Source organism: Ovis aries, chromosome 4 (genome assembly GCF_016772045.2).
Source record: "Ovis aries strain OAR_USU_Benz2616 breed Rambouillet chromosome 4, ARS-UI_Ramb_v3.0, whole genome shotgun sequence".
Taxonomy (NCBI): Eukaryota; Metazoa; Chordata; class Mammalia; order Artiodactyla; family Bovidae; genus Ovis; species Ovis aries.
In genome coordinates this window covers 113,791,818-113,807,715 of record NC_056057.1, presented here as the reverse complement: position 1 = coordinate 113,807,715, position 15,898 = coordinate 113,791,818, and the positions used below count along the sequence as shown (strand labels likewise).

Genomic DNA, 15,898 nt, shown 5'->3' with positions numbered 1-15,898 from the left:
CCTGGGCAGGCCTGCACGAAGCAGGGCTGGCTGCGGAGCCGGTCCGATGGGCAGCTGCCCCCGGGCAGGGGCGGCCGCAGCAGCTCCCGGCGCTGGAAGGCGAGGCCCAGGCCACAGCTACGGCTGCAGCTGCTCCAGCCAGACCAGGACGACAGGCCACAGTCCACTGCGGGGACGGACAGGTGGGCCTGGTTCAGAGAGGGGCTCACGCGGGAGCAGGCCCTCCCCAGGGAGCACCCTGACCTGACGGGGACCAGCCTGGCCCCTACCACAGCCATTCTCATCCGAGCTGTCCTGGCAGTCCAGCTGCAGGTCGCAGCGCCGCTCGGAGGGCAGACACTCCCCACTGCCGCAGGTCAGCTGGCTCGGCGAGCAGAGGCCCCTGGAGGCCGGCAACTCTGGCAGGGCGGTGGTGGGCACGGTGAAGGGCATGGTGCCCGATGCCCGTGCTGGAGTTGGGGAAGGGCAAGGGCACAGGTGATTCTGGCCGGTGATAAACCAACCCCTTCAACCCCAGGCCCAGCACAGAACTGAAGCTGCTGACCCTAGCCTGGCCTTCCCTTCCTCCTGATTCTTCCCACACCCACCCAGCCCAGCACCCGGGCTTCCCTCTGCTATGAGTGGGGTGGTCTTCCGTCCACATACCATCTCACAGTCTGTTTGTCAACAGCTCTTGGAGTGTCCCAGGAGAAGCCAGAACAGTTCACTCCCCAGGTATCCCTTCCTGATGGATTCCCCCTGGAGTAACTGGCTAACACTCCATCCTTTCCGTTATTGGCTAATACTTGATCGCTCTTCTCTTGATTGAAAACTAGGCTTTGAGCATAGTAGTCTACTTTGATGAATGCATAGATGGATAGATGAACAACCTCCAAGGTCAGAGAGGTTTTATAAAACACCTATCCCAAGCCCCCCCTTCACTATCCCCCAAAACACACACTGCTGGTTGTTTTAACCCATTCAGTTTCCTTCCACTCCCCGCGGCCACTAGACTTTCCCAGGACCTTCTCATATATGCTAGAAACGGAGGCAGGCACCTCCCCAAACCTACAGCCATCTTGCCGTTACCACCCACATGGCACCAGACTCTCCAGGGTGCTCACCGCACGGCCTCTCATCAGAGCCATCCAGACAGTCCTCTCTCCCATCACACAGCTGCTCCAGCTCCACGCAGCCCAGGACCTCGCAGGGCACCTGGCCTGGGCTGCACCGCACAGGCGGGAAGGGCCCTGGGGTGGTGCTCCATCCTGTGGGCGCCACCGCAGCCAGCTGACCGGCCATCGCCCCCTCCCCAGCCCTGTCCTCTCTCCTCTGTCACCTCCTACCACCCCCCAGCCTCCCTCCTGACATCCGCTGTGCCCTCCCTTCCTGCCCTTTGTGGGATTACAGAAAAGCAGGGAGCAGTCTCAGGAGACTTGGGTCCTAGGCTTGATCCTCCCAAGCCCCTGAGCTCAAGCCGTGTGACCTGGAGCAAAGCAGCCAAGCTCTCAGGGGCTCAGTTCCTCCACAGGGAAGCTGTCTCTACAGGGCAGGAGGCATCTCACCAGCAGGGACCTCGGGTGTCATCATGGGGTGCGGGGGCAGCATCGTCACAGCTGCCATTTCTGGTCTCAGGGCCTGTACTTCCGGTTGGGAGGTGGGGCTGGGGGTCGCAGTCTGCACAGATCCCCCAGGACTTGGGTGAGGTTCGGACCCAAGACTCACTGGCCCCTTGCCTAGGGGAGCAGGAGGGAGGGGGAGCCTGTCAGTTCCGTCCCTGAGATGAGGCTGACGTGGGCCCTCCAGAGGGTTTTCCAGGTCTCAAGGTGGTGACAGGTGACACCCCATCTTCCGAGGGGCTTCAGATCAAAATGGAAAGGGGACTCGGTCGTCCCAGGGGCACAAGAAGGGTTTTAACTGAACGCAGAAGAAAAGCTGAGTTTTGAGTGAGATATGTACTCTCCACTCACAAAGACACACACAGCAGCCTCCAAGTGAAACTCACTATAAAGTCAACGTTTATGGAGAAACACAAACGGCAGCAGGAGGAGCCGCCCGGCCAGAGACTCAGCACCAGCCCTTCGCTGCAGGTACACAGAAATCGGCCGGGAGCCTCCTGGCAGCTACAGGGAAAAGAGGGATGAACCTATTTTGTACAAGAGATTCATGCTTAAGAAGACAGCCTTTTTTCTAGAACCAGACTTGGGATGAGAGGAGACTTCGTCATGGGAGTCTGCATTCCGTGGACCCAAGCAATGGTTCAAGTGGCTTCATCCGCTTCTCACAAGAGACACAGAAGCACCGCTAGCCAGGCTTCCGAATAGCTATCCTCAGAACTTTCTGGAAGGGACCATAAGTGCTCCTGGGCTCACAGAGGGGGAAACTGAGGCTCTGGGCAGATGGTGAGATGGGCCCAACACGTCCCAAGAGAGAAGGTCACTCCCAGCTGCCCTGATAGCCCTCACCGACTGCCTCCCCAGAAGACGGCTCTCCTGGGCCCTCGTGCAGGTGAAGGGCCAGGCGGCCATGGTTAGGGGGGAGGGCTGGCACACAACGGGAGCCCCTTCCTTGTCCTATTTAGGACCCTGCTAACTGGGTGACCCTGGCTTCCCTGTGCCCACTGACAGACATCTGCTGCCTGCAAACGCTTCTGAAATGGGTGCCTGGCTGGGTGAGTAGGGGGGTGGGGGGTGGAGGGAGTCCTGGGTGGCAGCCCACAGACAGGCCAGGGGCCTGGGGAAGGCAGCCCCCCGGCCTGCAGGGCACATGCTCAGCCCCAGGGACCAGCCAGAAGCCTCACACCCTGGAGTCCAGGACGATGGGCAGGGGCTAGACCTGGCCAAGGAGTCCACGGGGACCATGCCTGCCTCCCTGAGCCCTCCTTGCTCAGTCAGAGGACAAGAAGGGTCAAAAAACTGAACTCCAGAGAGGTAATTGCCCCCTGCCCTGAGAGAACAGACAGGCGGCAGGCGGCAGGGGTCAGGGGTGGCGGGTGGTGAGGCCAGGAAGGCGGCCTGGAGTTTGGGCACGTACCTGTGGGGGGCATGGGTGACCCCTGCCCGGGATGCCAGTGGTCAGCCTCTGCTTCTGCCAGACCCTGCGAAGAGAGGAGATGGTCAGCTGCCGGTGAGGCCCCAGCCCAGCAGTTCAGCCTGGTGTCCAGTTCCTCATCCCCTCCGGGGGGTGCACTCGGACCCCCAGCTCCAACCCCCTCCACGGCTCAGGGGTGTACAGTCTTGATGTCGGGCTCCACACCCCCCAGGTGCCAGGAGTTCAGGAGCTGTTCTTCCTGCCCGCCCAGGGGGGCCACTCCGGCCCTTCTCTCCAAACCTCCATCGTACCCCCAGCACCCACGCGTGTGCCTGAGTGCTGAGGTCACTCTCCCTTCTGGGGTCCCCACCAGGCTGTTCTCCTGTGGAACAAGTGCCCGGCCCCCATCTCTACGTTACCCCCCACCTCCCATCCTTCAAGCCTTGTCCAGGAAGCCTCCGGGGCCTCTGGGCTTGGGTTGGCTCTGAGCACCTGTGGGTATCGCCATGCTACAGGCACATGGACCTCTATGCCTCTCCCATCTCCTTGACTCCTCCTGGCCCAGCGTCCACCCAGTGCTCCCTACACCCTCTGGCCCCCAGCCCAGCACCAAGCTGGCCCCAGGAGGCTCAAGGCTGAAGCCCCGATGGAGAAAGGAATACCAGGGCTGCACAGGGAGGCCACGCTGGCTGACAGCGTGAAGGGAGCGAGGACCAGGGTTGCTGAGATGCTGGGGTGTCCCAGGCCCTGTGCCCCACCCACTGGGCCCACGTCTCCCCACACACCTCACTGGGCTGAGGGGGCAGCTGTCCAGGCTGGGTGGAGGAGGGCGCAGAGATCCAGGCTGTGGACTCGATTCTGAGAGAAAAATAACCCCGGGGGCTCCAGGGGCCCTCCCAGCTTCGGAAGCCCCATCCCGGCAGGGGGTCATCCCTAGGCGGGCCTGGGGAGGGCACTGCCTGCTGAGACTAGACATGGGGATGTCCTCCACCGTGGTCCCAAAGGTCAGAGTCCCCTGCAGGGGTTGTTAAGCGGAGGGCTGGGTGTCCCCCGCCCCCCAGTGTCTGCCTCAGCAGGTCAGGGCTGCAGCCTGAGAGTCTGCATTTCTACCAACTTCCAGGTGATGCTGATGGCTCTGGTCCAGGGACCACCCTCTGAGAACCACTGATCTCCAGCTCCAGGACAATGGCACAGAATCCCACGTGGGAAGAGGCCTCCAAAGGCGCCCAGCTGAAGCAACTCAGCACATTCGGGCCCACGGGCACTTTGGGTTGAAGGTGGCACAGGCTCCTCCCACAAGGCTGGGCCCCCCTACCAAGGCTAGGCCGGGCAGCAGGGCGCCCCATACCTGCCAGCACCTGCGGGCGGGGGCACACAGCCCTCCTCATCGGAGCCGTCCTCGCAGTCCTCCACACCATTGCACAGGGACCCCCTGGGGGTACACTCGCCACTGGCACAGCGGTGCCCAACCCCTGGGCACAGGGGCGCTGCCCGATGGGGACATGGCGGGGTGGGGGGATGGCTGAGGGCTCCTGCCCATCCCTCCTGCCCACTGCCATCTCTCCCTCCCCCAGCCCAGCCTGTACCTGGCTCACAGCCCAGCAGCTCCACCCGCAGGAGGCTACCCGGGTTGGCATCACTGCGGGGGGCAGCCTGGCGGTGCCCATCAGAAGGCCACACCCGGACGTGCCGCGCCTGCACCATCCGGGCAAACATCCACACTGTGGAGGCGCCATCCCAGTTCTCGGGGAAAAGCTATGAGCACAGAGGTGTCTGCTCAGGCTATCACCATGACCCTGCCCAGTGTGCCCCCCACCGCCCGTCCCCCCAACCTCCATGGCATGGCATGGACCAGGCCATCCCAGCGCCCATGGTCTCCCAGCATGAGTCATCCGGGCCCCTCAAGGCTGAGGGGCTCTGGTCCTAGTTTCCTGAGGGCAGGGTGCCCACTGTGATGTCCCCAGGGCCAGGCCAGTGCCCACACGTGGCAAAGAAGGTGAAAGTGAAGTCGCCCAGTCATGTCCAACTCTTTGTGACCCCATGGACTGTAGCCTACCAGGCTCCTCTGTCCATGGGATTCTCCAGGGGATCCTCCAGACCCAGGGATCGAACCCACATTGTAGGCAGACGCTTTACCGTGAGCCACCAAGGAAGTCAAATACTTAAGAGCAAACATACAGTCTCCCTGAACATAAAGATGTCAGTCGCTCAGTCGTGTACGACTCTCTGCAAACCCATGGACTGTAGCCCACCAGTCTCCTCCATCCATGGGATTTCCCAGGCAACAGTACTGGAGGGGGTAGCCATTTCCTTCTCTAGGGCATCTTCCCCACCCAGGGATTGAACCCAGGTGTCCGGCATTGCAGGCAGACTCTTTACCATCTGAGGCTCCCTGGGGAGGATGCTAGCCCCAGGAGGGCAGAGCTGTGCCCAGCTGCTCTCCGCACGCCCCGAGGCCCTCACTGAACTTGCTGTCACCCCAACTCCCTCCTTCCGCAGTAGGGCTTCCCACAGCCGCCCCCCATCTGGGCCACTTCGATCGTGCCCTTTCAACTGCAGCCCTTCTGCCCCCCAGATCACTGTCCCTGCTACTAACAGGTACTGAACAAGCCTCTAAAGTAGGAAATGTCCTTCCAGAAACAAGAAACCCCTTGGGAACATAGACTGTGGGCCCCACACAAAAGGGCATGGTGGGTCACTGGTCCAGGGGGCCCGAGTGGGCAGTACCTGGGGTGCAGGCTGAATGCCAGGCCGGATGTCACGATAGCTGTGCCAGTGTAGACCATCACTGCTGACCTGGAGCCAGTCTGAGGACCCAGCTCCCTGCACCATGATGCCTGGGGGAGGTGCAGGGGGCAAAGCTAAAGCAGCAAGCGCCACCCCCAGCCTGCCATCCTCCACCCCTTCCTCCTCCAGCCCCGGCCTCTACCGTCTCCCCACTGACCAGTGAGGTTCCTGGGCTGGAGCAGGTCGAGCTGCAGGTAGTGAGGCGGGGTGTGCCCCTGAGTATCAGCGTGCTCCATGGGGCTCCAGCCTGGCGCCCCCGGGTCAGGCCTCAGGATGGCAGCCCAGGCGGGGTGCTCCAGATGCTGGGAGGAAGCAGGCAGGCTCCCTTCTGGGAGCTGGGCCAGGCCCAGGGGTGAATAGCAGGGATCTAGGTGCACAAGAGAGGGGCTGGAGCCTGCTGGGGCCATAGTTAGGAAGGCACAAGGGGTGCTGTGGAGGGTTGAAAGCCTACCCGGTTGACTTTGTAGGGTCACTGGAGGCTGGTCCAGGGAGGGCAGGGGTAGGGAGGAAACAGGTTGGGCTGACGTTCTAGATCCTTAGGATAACTGTCCTCCCCATGGGAAGCAAGAGGTATAGTCCAGTGATCCGGTCTCCCCTCCCAGGCTGGACAACCCCTCAGCAACACCCCTCTTAGGCCTAACAACAGCTCGTGGCCTTTACCTCCAGGGGGAGGCAGAAGGTAGGTGATCAGAGGGGCTCCGATCTGAGGGCTGGGGGTCGGAGCAGGCATGGGAGTGGCCATGGGGTGGACCGTCTGGTTCTCTCCTGGAGGCGGGGGAGGAGAGACACAGGCTCACACCAGGCCCCGGCCCTCACCTCTCTCCACTTGTTGGAGCACTTTATCTCCCAAGACTTCCCTGGGAGCTTTGGCAACAGCGCCCCCCTCCCACAGCTGGGAAAGGTCCCTCCCTGAGTGAGTCAGGGGTTTTCGCTTCCACCGAAGATATTTTGAGAACACAAACTAAAACCACCTGCCCAAAGCCACTTCAGGGGCCAGGACCGAGCGGCTGCAGTTCAGTTCCTCATCAGGGCTGCTGTCGCTAATAGGGGACCTTTGTGGGCACCAGAATAGGGCATCTCTGGATGGAAGAGGTCTTTCAGGCTCAAGTCTGGTCCCCACTTGCCACGTAACTTGTGCAGTCAGCCACCTGTGCCACTGTGCAGGCGGGCGCTCTCCTACCCTCAGCAGCCTGTAGGTGCACTTGTAAGATATGGAATCTGGGCCCCAAAGTGCATCCGTTTTTGAGCCTTTGTGTTCTGTTTTATTTATGACTCAGTTTCCAAGTAAAGACGATCTTGAAAAGTCCAATTTGGTCACGGTTGCTCTTAGAGGGAACAGGAAGGGAGCCAGATCCAGCCCATTGGAACCAGAGAAAGGAAAGCATCTCAAGGGTGACCTCGTGGGGGAGGTCAGAGGAGGCGGGCAGAGACTGAGACCCGGCCTTAGGGGCCCCCACCCCCACTCAGAGGGCCCCTTCCTTGCCCAGCGTCCACCACCCAGGCTCCCCTCACCCTGAGGTTGGGGTAGCCAGTGCCGCCCCCACCCCCGCCCCCCGGGACTCCGTGCAGCCACCTCTGACTCCCTGCCATCCTCCTCCCCCTGGAGCTCCTCTGCCACCCCCCAGACCCACTCACCAGGTGGCACGCAGCTGCAACAGGACTCCCCCACTCCCTCCACCAGAACCCAGTCCTGCGGATGCAAGAGCCGGGCTGGACATGCGGAATTGGCCACCTGCCCATCCCCAGCCCGCTCCATCAGCCGCCGCCCACAATTCTGGCCTCTACACACCACTCCCCATCCCAGCCCTGCTGCCCACCCGGGCGCCCCCTGGCCCGCCTCACCTGGGGGCAGCTGCCCAGTGGGCAGTAGGGGGAGCAGCGTGCCGAGCCGTCGTGCAGACACTGGCAGACCCTGCAGGGGGCTGCTCGCCAGCGCTCACCCACGCGGTGGACCTGGCCGTCCTGCTCACAGCCTTCACAGGGCTCTGTCTGGCACCTGGGAAGCAGGGGGCCGCCCCTCACGTGGTGACCAGCCCACCCTGGCCTGCCTGGGGGAGGCGTTTCCCAGGACTTGGGACTTTTGGTGATAACAAGTCCTGGAGAGTCCTGGGCCACAGGGGATACTTGATCATCCCATCACCCTGACCCCACCCCTGAACCAGACAGACTGCAGCTGACCCAAGAGAGGGTGGTGGAAGCAATCTGTGCCAAGGCCCTTGGCCAGTAGAGCCAGTCTCAGAGGGAGCTGGGCAGGCAGATATGGCTACTCGCCCCAGCACAGGGTGCAGACCAGAGGGTCCGTACCCACCCCCGGACCTGTGGGCTCCCTACATCCCCCTTTTGGACCTACTGGGCATAAAACTGATGCAGAAGGCCAGGAGTCCCCAAAGATGTGCTGGGAGTCCTGGTGTTTAGACTAACAGGGGCACACAATGGGGGTGGTCCTCATCTGGGCTCCGGCCCGTGGAAGCACCTCGAGTGAGGAAGGGTGCACGCGGCAGCTTCCCAGATGGGAGCTGGAGGTGCAGTTCCTGGGGCGCAGTACCTGCGGGCCTTGCGGTGGAGGCCCCGGCACTGGTGCCCTCGACCGGCCGGGCGGGGGTTGTTGGGGCTCCGGAAGGACCACTGGATGCTCCAGCTCCCACAGGGGCCCAGGCACTCAGCCCAGGGGGACCACGCTGACCAGCCGCAGTTCACTGAGGAGGGGGGCCACGAGTCAGGGCTGGGGGAGGCCGGGCAGTCTAGGGGAGACCAGAGTCCCTCGGGAAGGCTCGGGGTCAGGCTCACCCGTGCAGTCTGGGCTGGGCTGGCAGCGCCGGGGCCGCCCATCCTGGCAGATGCAGAGCTGGCAGTCTGTCTTGACGCGCTGCCCGGGCCAGTAGCGGCCGCCGTCCACCAGGCAGGGGCACTGCCGTGGCCACACGCACCGCCCCCGGGCACCCAGCACCTGCCCCGCAGGGCACCAGCAGCCTGAGGGAGGCCCGGAGTGAGGCCTCCCTGCAGAGAGCTCGGCTGGGTGGACAGGCCCCCTGCACCCCAGGTCCAGAGCCCCCTTACCTGGGCCGCCACAGGGCCGGTTGGTGGGGCATGCGGCCTGACCAGAGATATCATCACAGGTCAAAGGGCAAGGGGCGCAGGCATGGAACACCAGCTCCCCAGAGCAGGTGACGCTGGGGCAGCCATCCTGAGGGCAGGGCCCTGGAAAGAGGTCATTGCGGGTGGGTCCCCATCGGGGACAAGCTACCCCCACCACCGCCCCTCCACCCTCTCTCTGCCATGCCCGCCTCCCGTCCACTCACGGGTCTCCCGGGTGCTGGGAGGGCCCCCGGGTAGCATGGCACAGGTCCGGCCGCCATTCTGGGGTGGGTGGCACTCCCGGTGGCGAGCCGTGACACCCCCGCACGGCTCAGAGCACGGGGACCAGCGCGACCAGGAGGTCCATGCACCGTCCTCTGTGGGGGGCGAGGGCCAGCCGGCAGGGTGGGGAGCGGCTGTGAGGCTGGGGGGCCCAGCGCCCTCCTCCTCCTCCCCGTTGCTCTCCGCAAGCCCTGCCCGCCACGCTGGGCTCCTGGAGTCCAGGCACTCCCCTCACCTGGGCAGGCGGCTGCGAAGCAGGCCCGAGTCTGGCGCTCCGGGCCGGGGCAGTGCCGCAGCACCGGGAGGCTTGGGGGCAAGCAGCGGCGACTCCGGCCCTGCGCCCCGGGCCCACATGTCTGGCTGCACGGCTCCCAGGGACTCCAGGGCCCCCAGGCCCCACAGCCCTGCTCCTCTGGGGAGGGCCCTGCCGTCCCTGCCAGCTCACAGTCGGGCTGCCCGTCGCACACCTGGGGTCAGAACAGTGGGGTCGGAGTGATTCGTGCTTTGAGGGCACCGGGGGCTCTGGCCTCAGCACCACCCGCTCCTCAGCCTCACCTGCTGGAAATGGATGCAGAGGCCATCCGGGCAGGAGTATTCTGGGCAGGGAAGCCCTGTCTGGTTGGGGCCTCCTGTGGCCCACAGCCCCTCTGAGGGAAGAGAAGAGAAAACACTTAGGTGGAAGAGGGAGCCACGTCCCCGGCTCGCATCAGACTTGGCCTCCACCAGGGGAGGCCCACACTGTCCTCACCCCGGGGACAGGTGGGGAGCCCATCCCAGAGCCGCTGGGGGTTCAGGCACAACTGGGGAGTCAAATCACAGGGGAAGAGACTCCTGCAAGGGAATAGCTGGATGGAGCCCGCAAGGGGTACGGCTCCAAAGGCATGGAGGAGTTGTATGCATGCTAAGTCACTTCAGTCTTCCGACTCTGCAAAAGCATGGACTGTAGCCCACCAGGCTCCTCTGGCCATGGGGTTCTCCAGGCAAGAATACTGGAGTGGGTTGCCATCCCCTTCTCCAGGGGATCTTCCCGACCCAGGGATCGAACCCTAGTCTCCAGTGTCTCCTGCACTGGCAGCAGGGTTCTTTACCACTAGCGCCACCTACAAAGCCCAAAATGTTAATCTCAGTCATGTCTGACTCTTTGTGACCACACAGACTAGAGCCCAGCAGGCTCCTCTGTCCATGGGCTTCTCCAGGCAAGAACACTAGAGTCAGTTGCCATTTCCTTCTCCAGGGGATCTTCCCAACCCAGGGATCGAACCCAAATCTCCTGCCTTGCAGGCGGATTCTTTTACCCCTGAGTCACCAGGGAACCCTGGAGGAGGCCAAGTATGAGACAAAAATCACAGGGGACCCAGCCTGGCTCAGAGACACCTTTGGGAGGGTGCAGGAAGGCAGGCCACAGGGAGGGGAGGAAACGGGGCCTATGGACAGCTCCCCCCGCCCCCCACCACCCCGGTGGTCAGGACAGTGAAGGTCTGACTTGCAGGGACACAAAAGGACCCCCTAGTTTTGGTGGGGAGAGGCTGAGGGGAGCCCCCCAAACAGGTCCACCCCCTGCGGCAAAGCCACTCAGGCCCGCCCTTTTATCAAAGACAGAGAGCCCTTTCTACTCTCTTCCTCCACGCCCTCCCCAGGCTGCGTGGGCGGGAAGAAGTTTTCCGAGAGTTTCTCAGAAGATATTCAAGGAGCACAAAACTCGCTCCAGGCTCGGATGCCTTAGACCCAAGTCACTCTCTCTAGCGGGGGCGCCCGGGTTGGGGTGGGAAGAGAGGGCGACCCGCCCGCCAGTGCGTGTCGCGGCCAGGCTCTCACCGCAGGCTCCCGGGCCCTCGTCCGAGCCGTCGGGGCAATGCGGGACGCCATCACACAGCTGCTCCGCGGCCACGCAGTGCGGGCCGCGCGCGCAGGGCGCGTGGTGCGGCGCGCAGGGCCGGTCGCAGCCGCTCTCGTCGCTGCCGTCGGCGCAGTCCCCCTCGCCGTCGCAGCGCCAGCCCCGGGGCGCGCACTCGCCGCTGCCGCACGCGAAGTCCAAGGGGCCGCAGGGCAGCGCTGCGGGGACGTCCTTGCTAGACCCCGGTGGGGCGGACCAACTCCCCGCAGGCCTGCGGGCCCTTCCACCCCCGCCGCCCTCTCCAAGCCCCTCCGGGCCCCCTCCCTGCGCGCGGCCCTCCCCCTACCTTCGGCCCCTCCCCAAGTCCCGTCCCTCCCTCATTTTGATAACCGATTGGTTTTCCTAAAGCTCTCCCCTCATCCAAGAATTCCCAACAGACGCCACGGCCGTTTAGAGGCGGCTTTGAACTCCTGGGAAGAAGGTTTGGACTCATTTCAGTCCTCTCTCCCTTCCCCTCCTTCATTCCGTTGTCTCCAGGAAGCTGGTCTGTGCCTTACTCCTACCCCCGCCCCCAACATGTGCCCCTAGGTCTCCCCCGAGACCCTGTCCCCTCCCTCCCAGGCCTCAAGATGCCAGCTTTCTAATGTCCTTTCCTCCAGGAGGCTCACCAGGGCTGACGCTGGCCAGGGGGGTAGGTGCAGTCTCCCAGGAGACAGCAGAGGGGCCAGGCAAGGTACCAGCAGGGGGAGTGGGCAGAGAGGGGAGGGGGCAGTGCCCAGGCCCCTCGTCAGCTCCGTCCAGACAGTCCCAGACTCCGTCACACAGCCGGATGGCCCCCAGGCAGGTACCATCGATGCAGGACACCTCTCCAGGGGCGCAGTCCAGTTGCCCTGTAGCCAGAGAGAGGGGCTGGTCCCAGGGTACTGCTCCTCAGGATGCCCTCTCTCACATGCCTGCAGGTGCCCACTTTTCAGCCAGAACCTGCACTGGTGAAGGAGGAGAGGCAGGCAGGTGGGGGCTCACGAGACGGATGCCTGGTAGGCTGGAGCCGGGATAGGGACCACTAACCCAGGCAGGACTCCTCGTCAGCAGCGTCCAGACAGTCGGGGTGCCCGTCACAGAGCCGGGCCGGGGGCACGCAGTGCCCATCGGCACAGGCCAGCGAGTCCTGGGGGCACGGGCAGCCCTGCTCATCCGTCCCGTCTCCACAGTCATCCTGCCCATCGCAGAGCAGGACCAGGGGCAGGCAGCGGCCGGAGCTGCAAGACACCTGCCCCTCGCCACAGCCCAGGGTGGCACAACCTGGGGCAGAGAGGGCCGGCAGGCTCAGGACACCCACAGAGGCTCCCAGAGAAGCCCCAACACCAGAAACCGGGGTTGAACCCTGCCCACAAGTGGCTGGCAACTGGACCTGCAGCTTAGGAAGCGGCCCTAGGACAGGCGCTTTCATCGGAGGCCTGACCGACCACTTGTCACTGCCGCACGCCACCCAGGACACTCACCCTCCTCGTCTGAGCCATCGCCACAGTCATCCTGGTTGTCACAGAGCCACCCGTGGGGCACACAGTGCCCGCTTTCCTGGCATGGGGTCTCTCCCTCCGCACAGACAGGCTCGGGCTCCACACAGCGGCCGCTGTCGTCCCCACAAAGCCACTGACTTTCCCGACACGTGCTGAGGACAAGGCATCCGGGTATCAGCGGCAGCGCTGGGCTTGGCCAGCCCAGGGCACGGGGGCACACCCCACGCCCCGCTCACCAGTTGCCACAGTCCTTCTGCAGCACCGTGCCCGGCGGGAAGAAGCTGCCCCCCCACTCGCACGGGCAGGCAGCCAGCTCCAAGCAGATGCCTCCTGAGGGCACAGACGGCAGGGCTCCAGCCAAAGAGGCACGCCGTCACCACGGCCTTGTGGCCCCTCCGCACCCCCCTACCCAGAGCCTCCTCGCCTCTGCCCACTCTGACCCTACACACCGTGCAGCAGAGTCCCCTCGGGGCAGAAACAGCCCTCCACACAGGTGACGGCCCGGCAGGGCCACCCAGGCTCGGGACGGTGGTCTTGGCACGTGGCAGGGCACGTGGGGCCACAGGCCTCATACACCTGGCCCCCCTCACACTGCAGAGCTGGGTGGGGAGGAGAGAGGCCTGGGTCACCGCGGGGCAAGGGCCCCAAGAAGCAACAGCAGTGGGCGAGCCAGCCCAAAGAGAGGTGTGGAGGGCACCGGGGTGTATGGATGGGGTGGATGTCTTGCTGGGCACCTGCCAAGGCTTTCTGCGACAGAGCAGTGATCTCAGCATGTTTGGTTCACCTAGGACAGCGTCTGGCTCATAGTCAGCACTCCAGGAATGAATGAATGGCTCTCAGGCCAGAAATATCCCCAAAGGAGCTGAGCAGGTGGCGAGACGGGGTAACGCAAACCAAGGGCTGGGCACACTCACGGCAGAGCTCCTGGCTGCGCCAGCGCACATGGATCCCGTGCCGGGCACACTCGTCTGCGTAGGTGGCAATGGCCGAGCAGAGACACTCACAGTCGCCCCCCGAATCGCAGCTGTGGGAGGGAGCGGTCAACCCCACCACCACTCCCCCGCCAACACACCCACACCCACGCCGGGTCCCCAGGCCTGCCCCTCTCACCCGCAGGCATCATACACACACCGCTCGTAGTGCGGCTGTGGGGGCACCTCCACGTGGCACCGGGCAAAGAGTGGCTGCAGCACTACCCCGCAGCGGGCGCGGGCCCAGCCGGCCCGGTGTGCATTCACCTGCAGGGATGCCCCCGTGGACCAGCCAGACCCCTGTACAGCACCCCACCTCTGGAACCACCCCCACCCCAGCTTCCGGCAGCTGCCCCCTTCCACCTTCCCCCACTCTCCGACCCATCCTCACGGCACAGGGGTGCAGCAGGTCCCCTGGCTCCGGGCAGAGAGGACCGAGGCGCCAGGAGTGGGCAGCCAGTTCAGCGGTGGGCTCCAGGACCCCCTGGCGGCTCCGGAGGTCGTTACTGGCGTCTCCATCGAAGTCTCCACACAGGCCAGCCACCCTGCCGCGGAGCTGGGGAGACAGCTGCACCAGGACCCGGGTACCTGGACAGAGAGTGTGGCAGGGGGGCTCTGGAGACGGATCTGGGGGGCTTCTTCAGGGCCGAGAGTGGGGAGAAGACCTGCTGGAGGTGGTGCTTTAGTCACTCAGCCGTGTCTGACTCTTGCAGCCCTCATGGACTGCAGCCCGCCAGGCTCCTCTGTCCATGGGATGCTCCAGGCAAGAATACTGGAGTGGGTTGCCATGCCCTTCTCCAGAGGATCTTCCTGACCCAGGAATCAAACCCGGATCTCCCGCATTGCAGGCAGATTCTTTACTAACTGAGCTAAGGGAGTGGGGAGAAGGCCTAGGCGCCTATATCATGTGCGCCGGTTTGACCATCTGACAAGGGTACCAACCCCTCAGTGGGGGAGCTGGCTCCCTCGTGTTTGGGGCGGATGCTTGGCAATGACAGACATGAGACCTACCTATGCAGGGCTCAGGGCAGGAAGTGAGAGCCTACTTTCTTAACTAAACTCAGGTTGGAGGCGGGGTACAGAAAATCTCCAGAGGGCAGATTCCCGAGTCCAGGACCGACTGTGACACCCTCCAGCCCCAGAGGCATCACTGCAGATGACTTTGCCCACACCGGGGGCTGTTTGGATTTCCTTTGATTTCTCAGTAACAAGTTATTTCTAAATCACCCGCTGCTTGGGGTTGGGGGGTGGGCTGTTAGGTGATTTCTTTTTATTTCTTCTCTCTAAAACTTGCTGTTTTTTTTAAACTGTTTCTTTTGGTGAGGAGGTATTGCTTTCATAAGGCAGAAAGATGTAATGACGAAAGGGTAATTTGGAGACTCCGATCAGATGTGTGCAAGAGGAAGACTTTGCGGGGGGGGAGCTGCAGGGCGTGGGTCAGATGACTGGGGGGTGGGGTGCTGACCTCCATCCCAGAGCAGGGTGAGGCCCAGGCGGGTGCTGAGGAGCAGGAAGAGGCCAGCGGGGCGCAGGCTCAGCCCGGGGCCCGAGTAGACCTTGGGAGGCGTCACACTCACCCCATTCACTGTCACTGCCCTGCCTGTGGGAGAGCAGAGGCATTCAGGCCCGGCCTCGGGGTCCAGGGGCTCTGAGATCCCCATGAGGCCCTCCCAGCCTCCCTCCCCTCCAGCCTTTCCTTTGCTTCTCCAGCTGTGTGACTTGGAGCAAGTCGTTAGACCTCTCTGGGCTTTAATTTCCTGGAGCCTTCCAGAATCAGGATTCCCAACCAAGAGAAGAGTCAGCAGCTCCCACCCTGGGACTGATGGCTAGCAGTGGGGAGATGTGGGAAACTCCAGGCCTCAGCTGTCCCTGCAGAGTTGTGACGCCACCCGGGTGGGGGCCCTCCTCCCTGGCCCACATCACCCTTCAATGTCACAGCCACCTCTGAGCATGTGCACGATGGTGCCCTGCAGCCGCACGGTCAGCGCCTTGGTGCAGGTGAGGCCGCTGGCCCCGCAGGGTAGGTTTTGGGCGGAGACCGTGAACTGGCCGCTGGCCTCTCGCACCAGCAGGTACTCGCAGGCCCCGGGGAAGGTGAGGGCCAGCCCGTCAAATGTCACGTAGTGAGGGGCGCCTGACGCCCAGCACCGTCCATCGCACTGCTGGCCCGTGCAGTGCCACTGGCGACCCTGGCACACGCTGTGGGCAACGGGGGAGAGGAAACCATCAGGAAGACCAGGACCTGGGGCAGGGGGTGGGGCCGGCTGAATGCCGGGGAGGCAGCGGTCTAGATTCCAGGCAACGCCAGACAGACGCCCAGGTCAGAGAGATGCTGGGAGCTTCCACTGTCCAGGTCTGTCTGGATATCCCACCCCACCCATCATCCCAACCCCCAGCCAGGGGTCACTAGTCGCAGGGTC

General features: G+C 63.6%; 1 protein-coding gene across 1 annotated transcript in view; it reads right to left on the bottom strand.

Annotated features, from left to right (window-relative positions):
* LOC101108910 (SCO-spondin) overlaps nucleotides 1–15,054 on the bottom strand; it is a 41,679-nt gene extending 26,625 nt beyond the window's left edge. The window contains exons 1-28 of the mRNA XM_042248995.1: nucleotides 14,944–15,054; nucleotides 13,870–14,066; nucleotides 13,422–13,531; nucleotides 12,957–13,106; nucleotides 12,744–12,837; nucleotides 12,490–12,659; nucleotides 12,056–12,289; nucleotides 11,656–11,877; nucleotides 10,969–11,205; nucleotides 9,709–9,800; nucleotides 9,389–9,620; nucleotides 9,096–9,248; nucleotides 8,854–8,994; nucleotides 8,584–8,766; nucleotides 8,342–8,492; nucleotides 7,639–7,792; nucleotides 7,432–7,486; nucleotides 6,457–6,561; nucleotides 5,954–6,163; nucleotides 5,737–5,846; nucleotides 4,596–4,764; nucleotides 4,358–4,496; nucleotides 3,795–3,867; nucleotides 3,013–3,076; nucleotides 1,545–1,715; nucleotides 1,104–1,247; nucleotides 270–449; nucleotides 2–166 (exon numbers count right to left, since the gene is read on the bottom strand). Of these exons, the coding sequence (XP_042104929.1) occupies nucleotides 2–166; nucleotides 270–449; nucleotides 1,104–1,247; nucleotides 1,545–1,715; nucleotides 3,013–3,076; nucleotides 3,795–3,867; nucleotides 4,358–4,496; nucleotides 4,596–4,764; nucleotides 5,737–5,846; nucleotides 5,954–6,163; nucleotides 6,457–6,561; nucleotides 7,432–7,486; nucleotides 7,639–7,792; nucleotides 8,342–8,492; nucleotides 8,584–8,766; nucleotides 8,854–8,994; nucleotides 9,096–9,248; nucleotides 9,389–9,620; nucleotides 9,709–9,800; nucleotides 10,969–11,205; nucleotides 11,656–11,877; nucleotides 12,056–12,289; nucleotides 12,490–12,659; nucleotides 12,744–12,837; nucleotides 12,957–13,106; nucleotides 13,422–13,531; nucleotides 13,870–14,066; nucleotides 14,944–14,949 (4,111 nt within the window). The 5' untranslated portion in view covers nucleotides 14,950–15,054. The remainder of the gene's footprint in view (nucleotide 1; nucleotides 167–269; nucleotides 450–1,103; nucleotides 1,248–1,544; nucleotides 1,716–3,012; nucleotides 3,077–3,794; nucleotides 3,868–4,357; nucleotides 4,497–4,595; nucleotides 4,765–5,736; nucleotides 5,847–5,953; nucleotides 6,164–6,456; nucleotides 6,562–7,431; nucleotides 7,487–7,638; nucleotides 7,793–8,341; nucleotides 8,493–8,583; nucleotides 8,767–8,853; nucleotides 8,995–9,095; nucleotides 9,249–9,388; nucleotides 9,621–9,708; nucleotides 9,801–10,968; nucleotides 11,206–11,655; nucleotides 11,878–12,055; nucleotides 12,290–12,489; nucleotides 12,660–12,743; nucleotides 12,838–12,956; nucleotides 13,107–13,421; nucleotides 13,532–13,869; nucleotides 14,067–14,943) is intronic.
* Nucleotides 15,055–15,898: the final 844 nt, after the last annotated feature.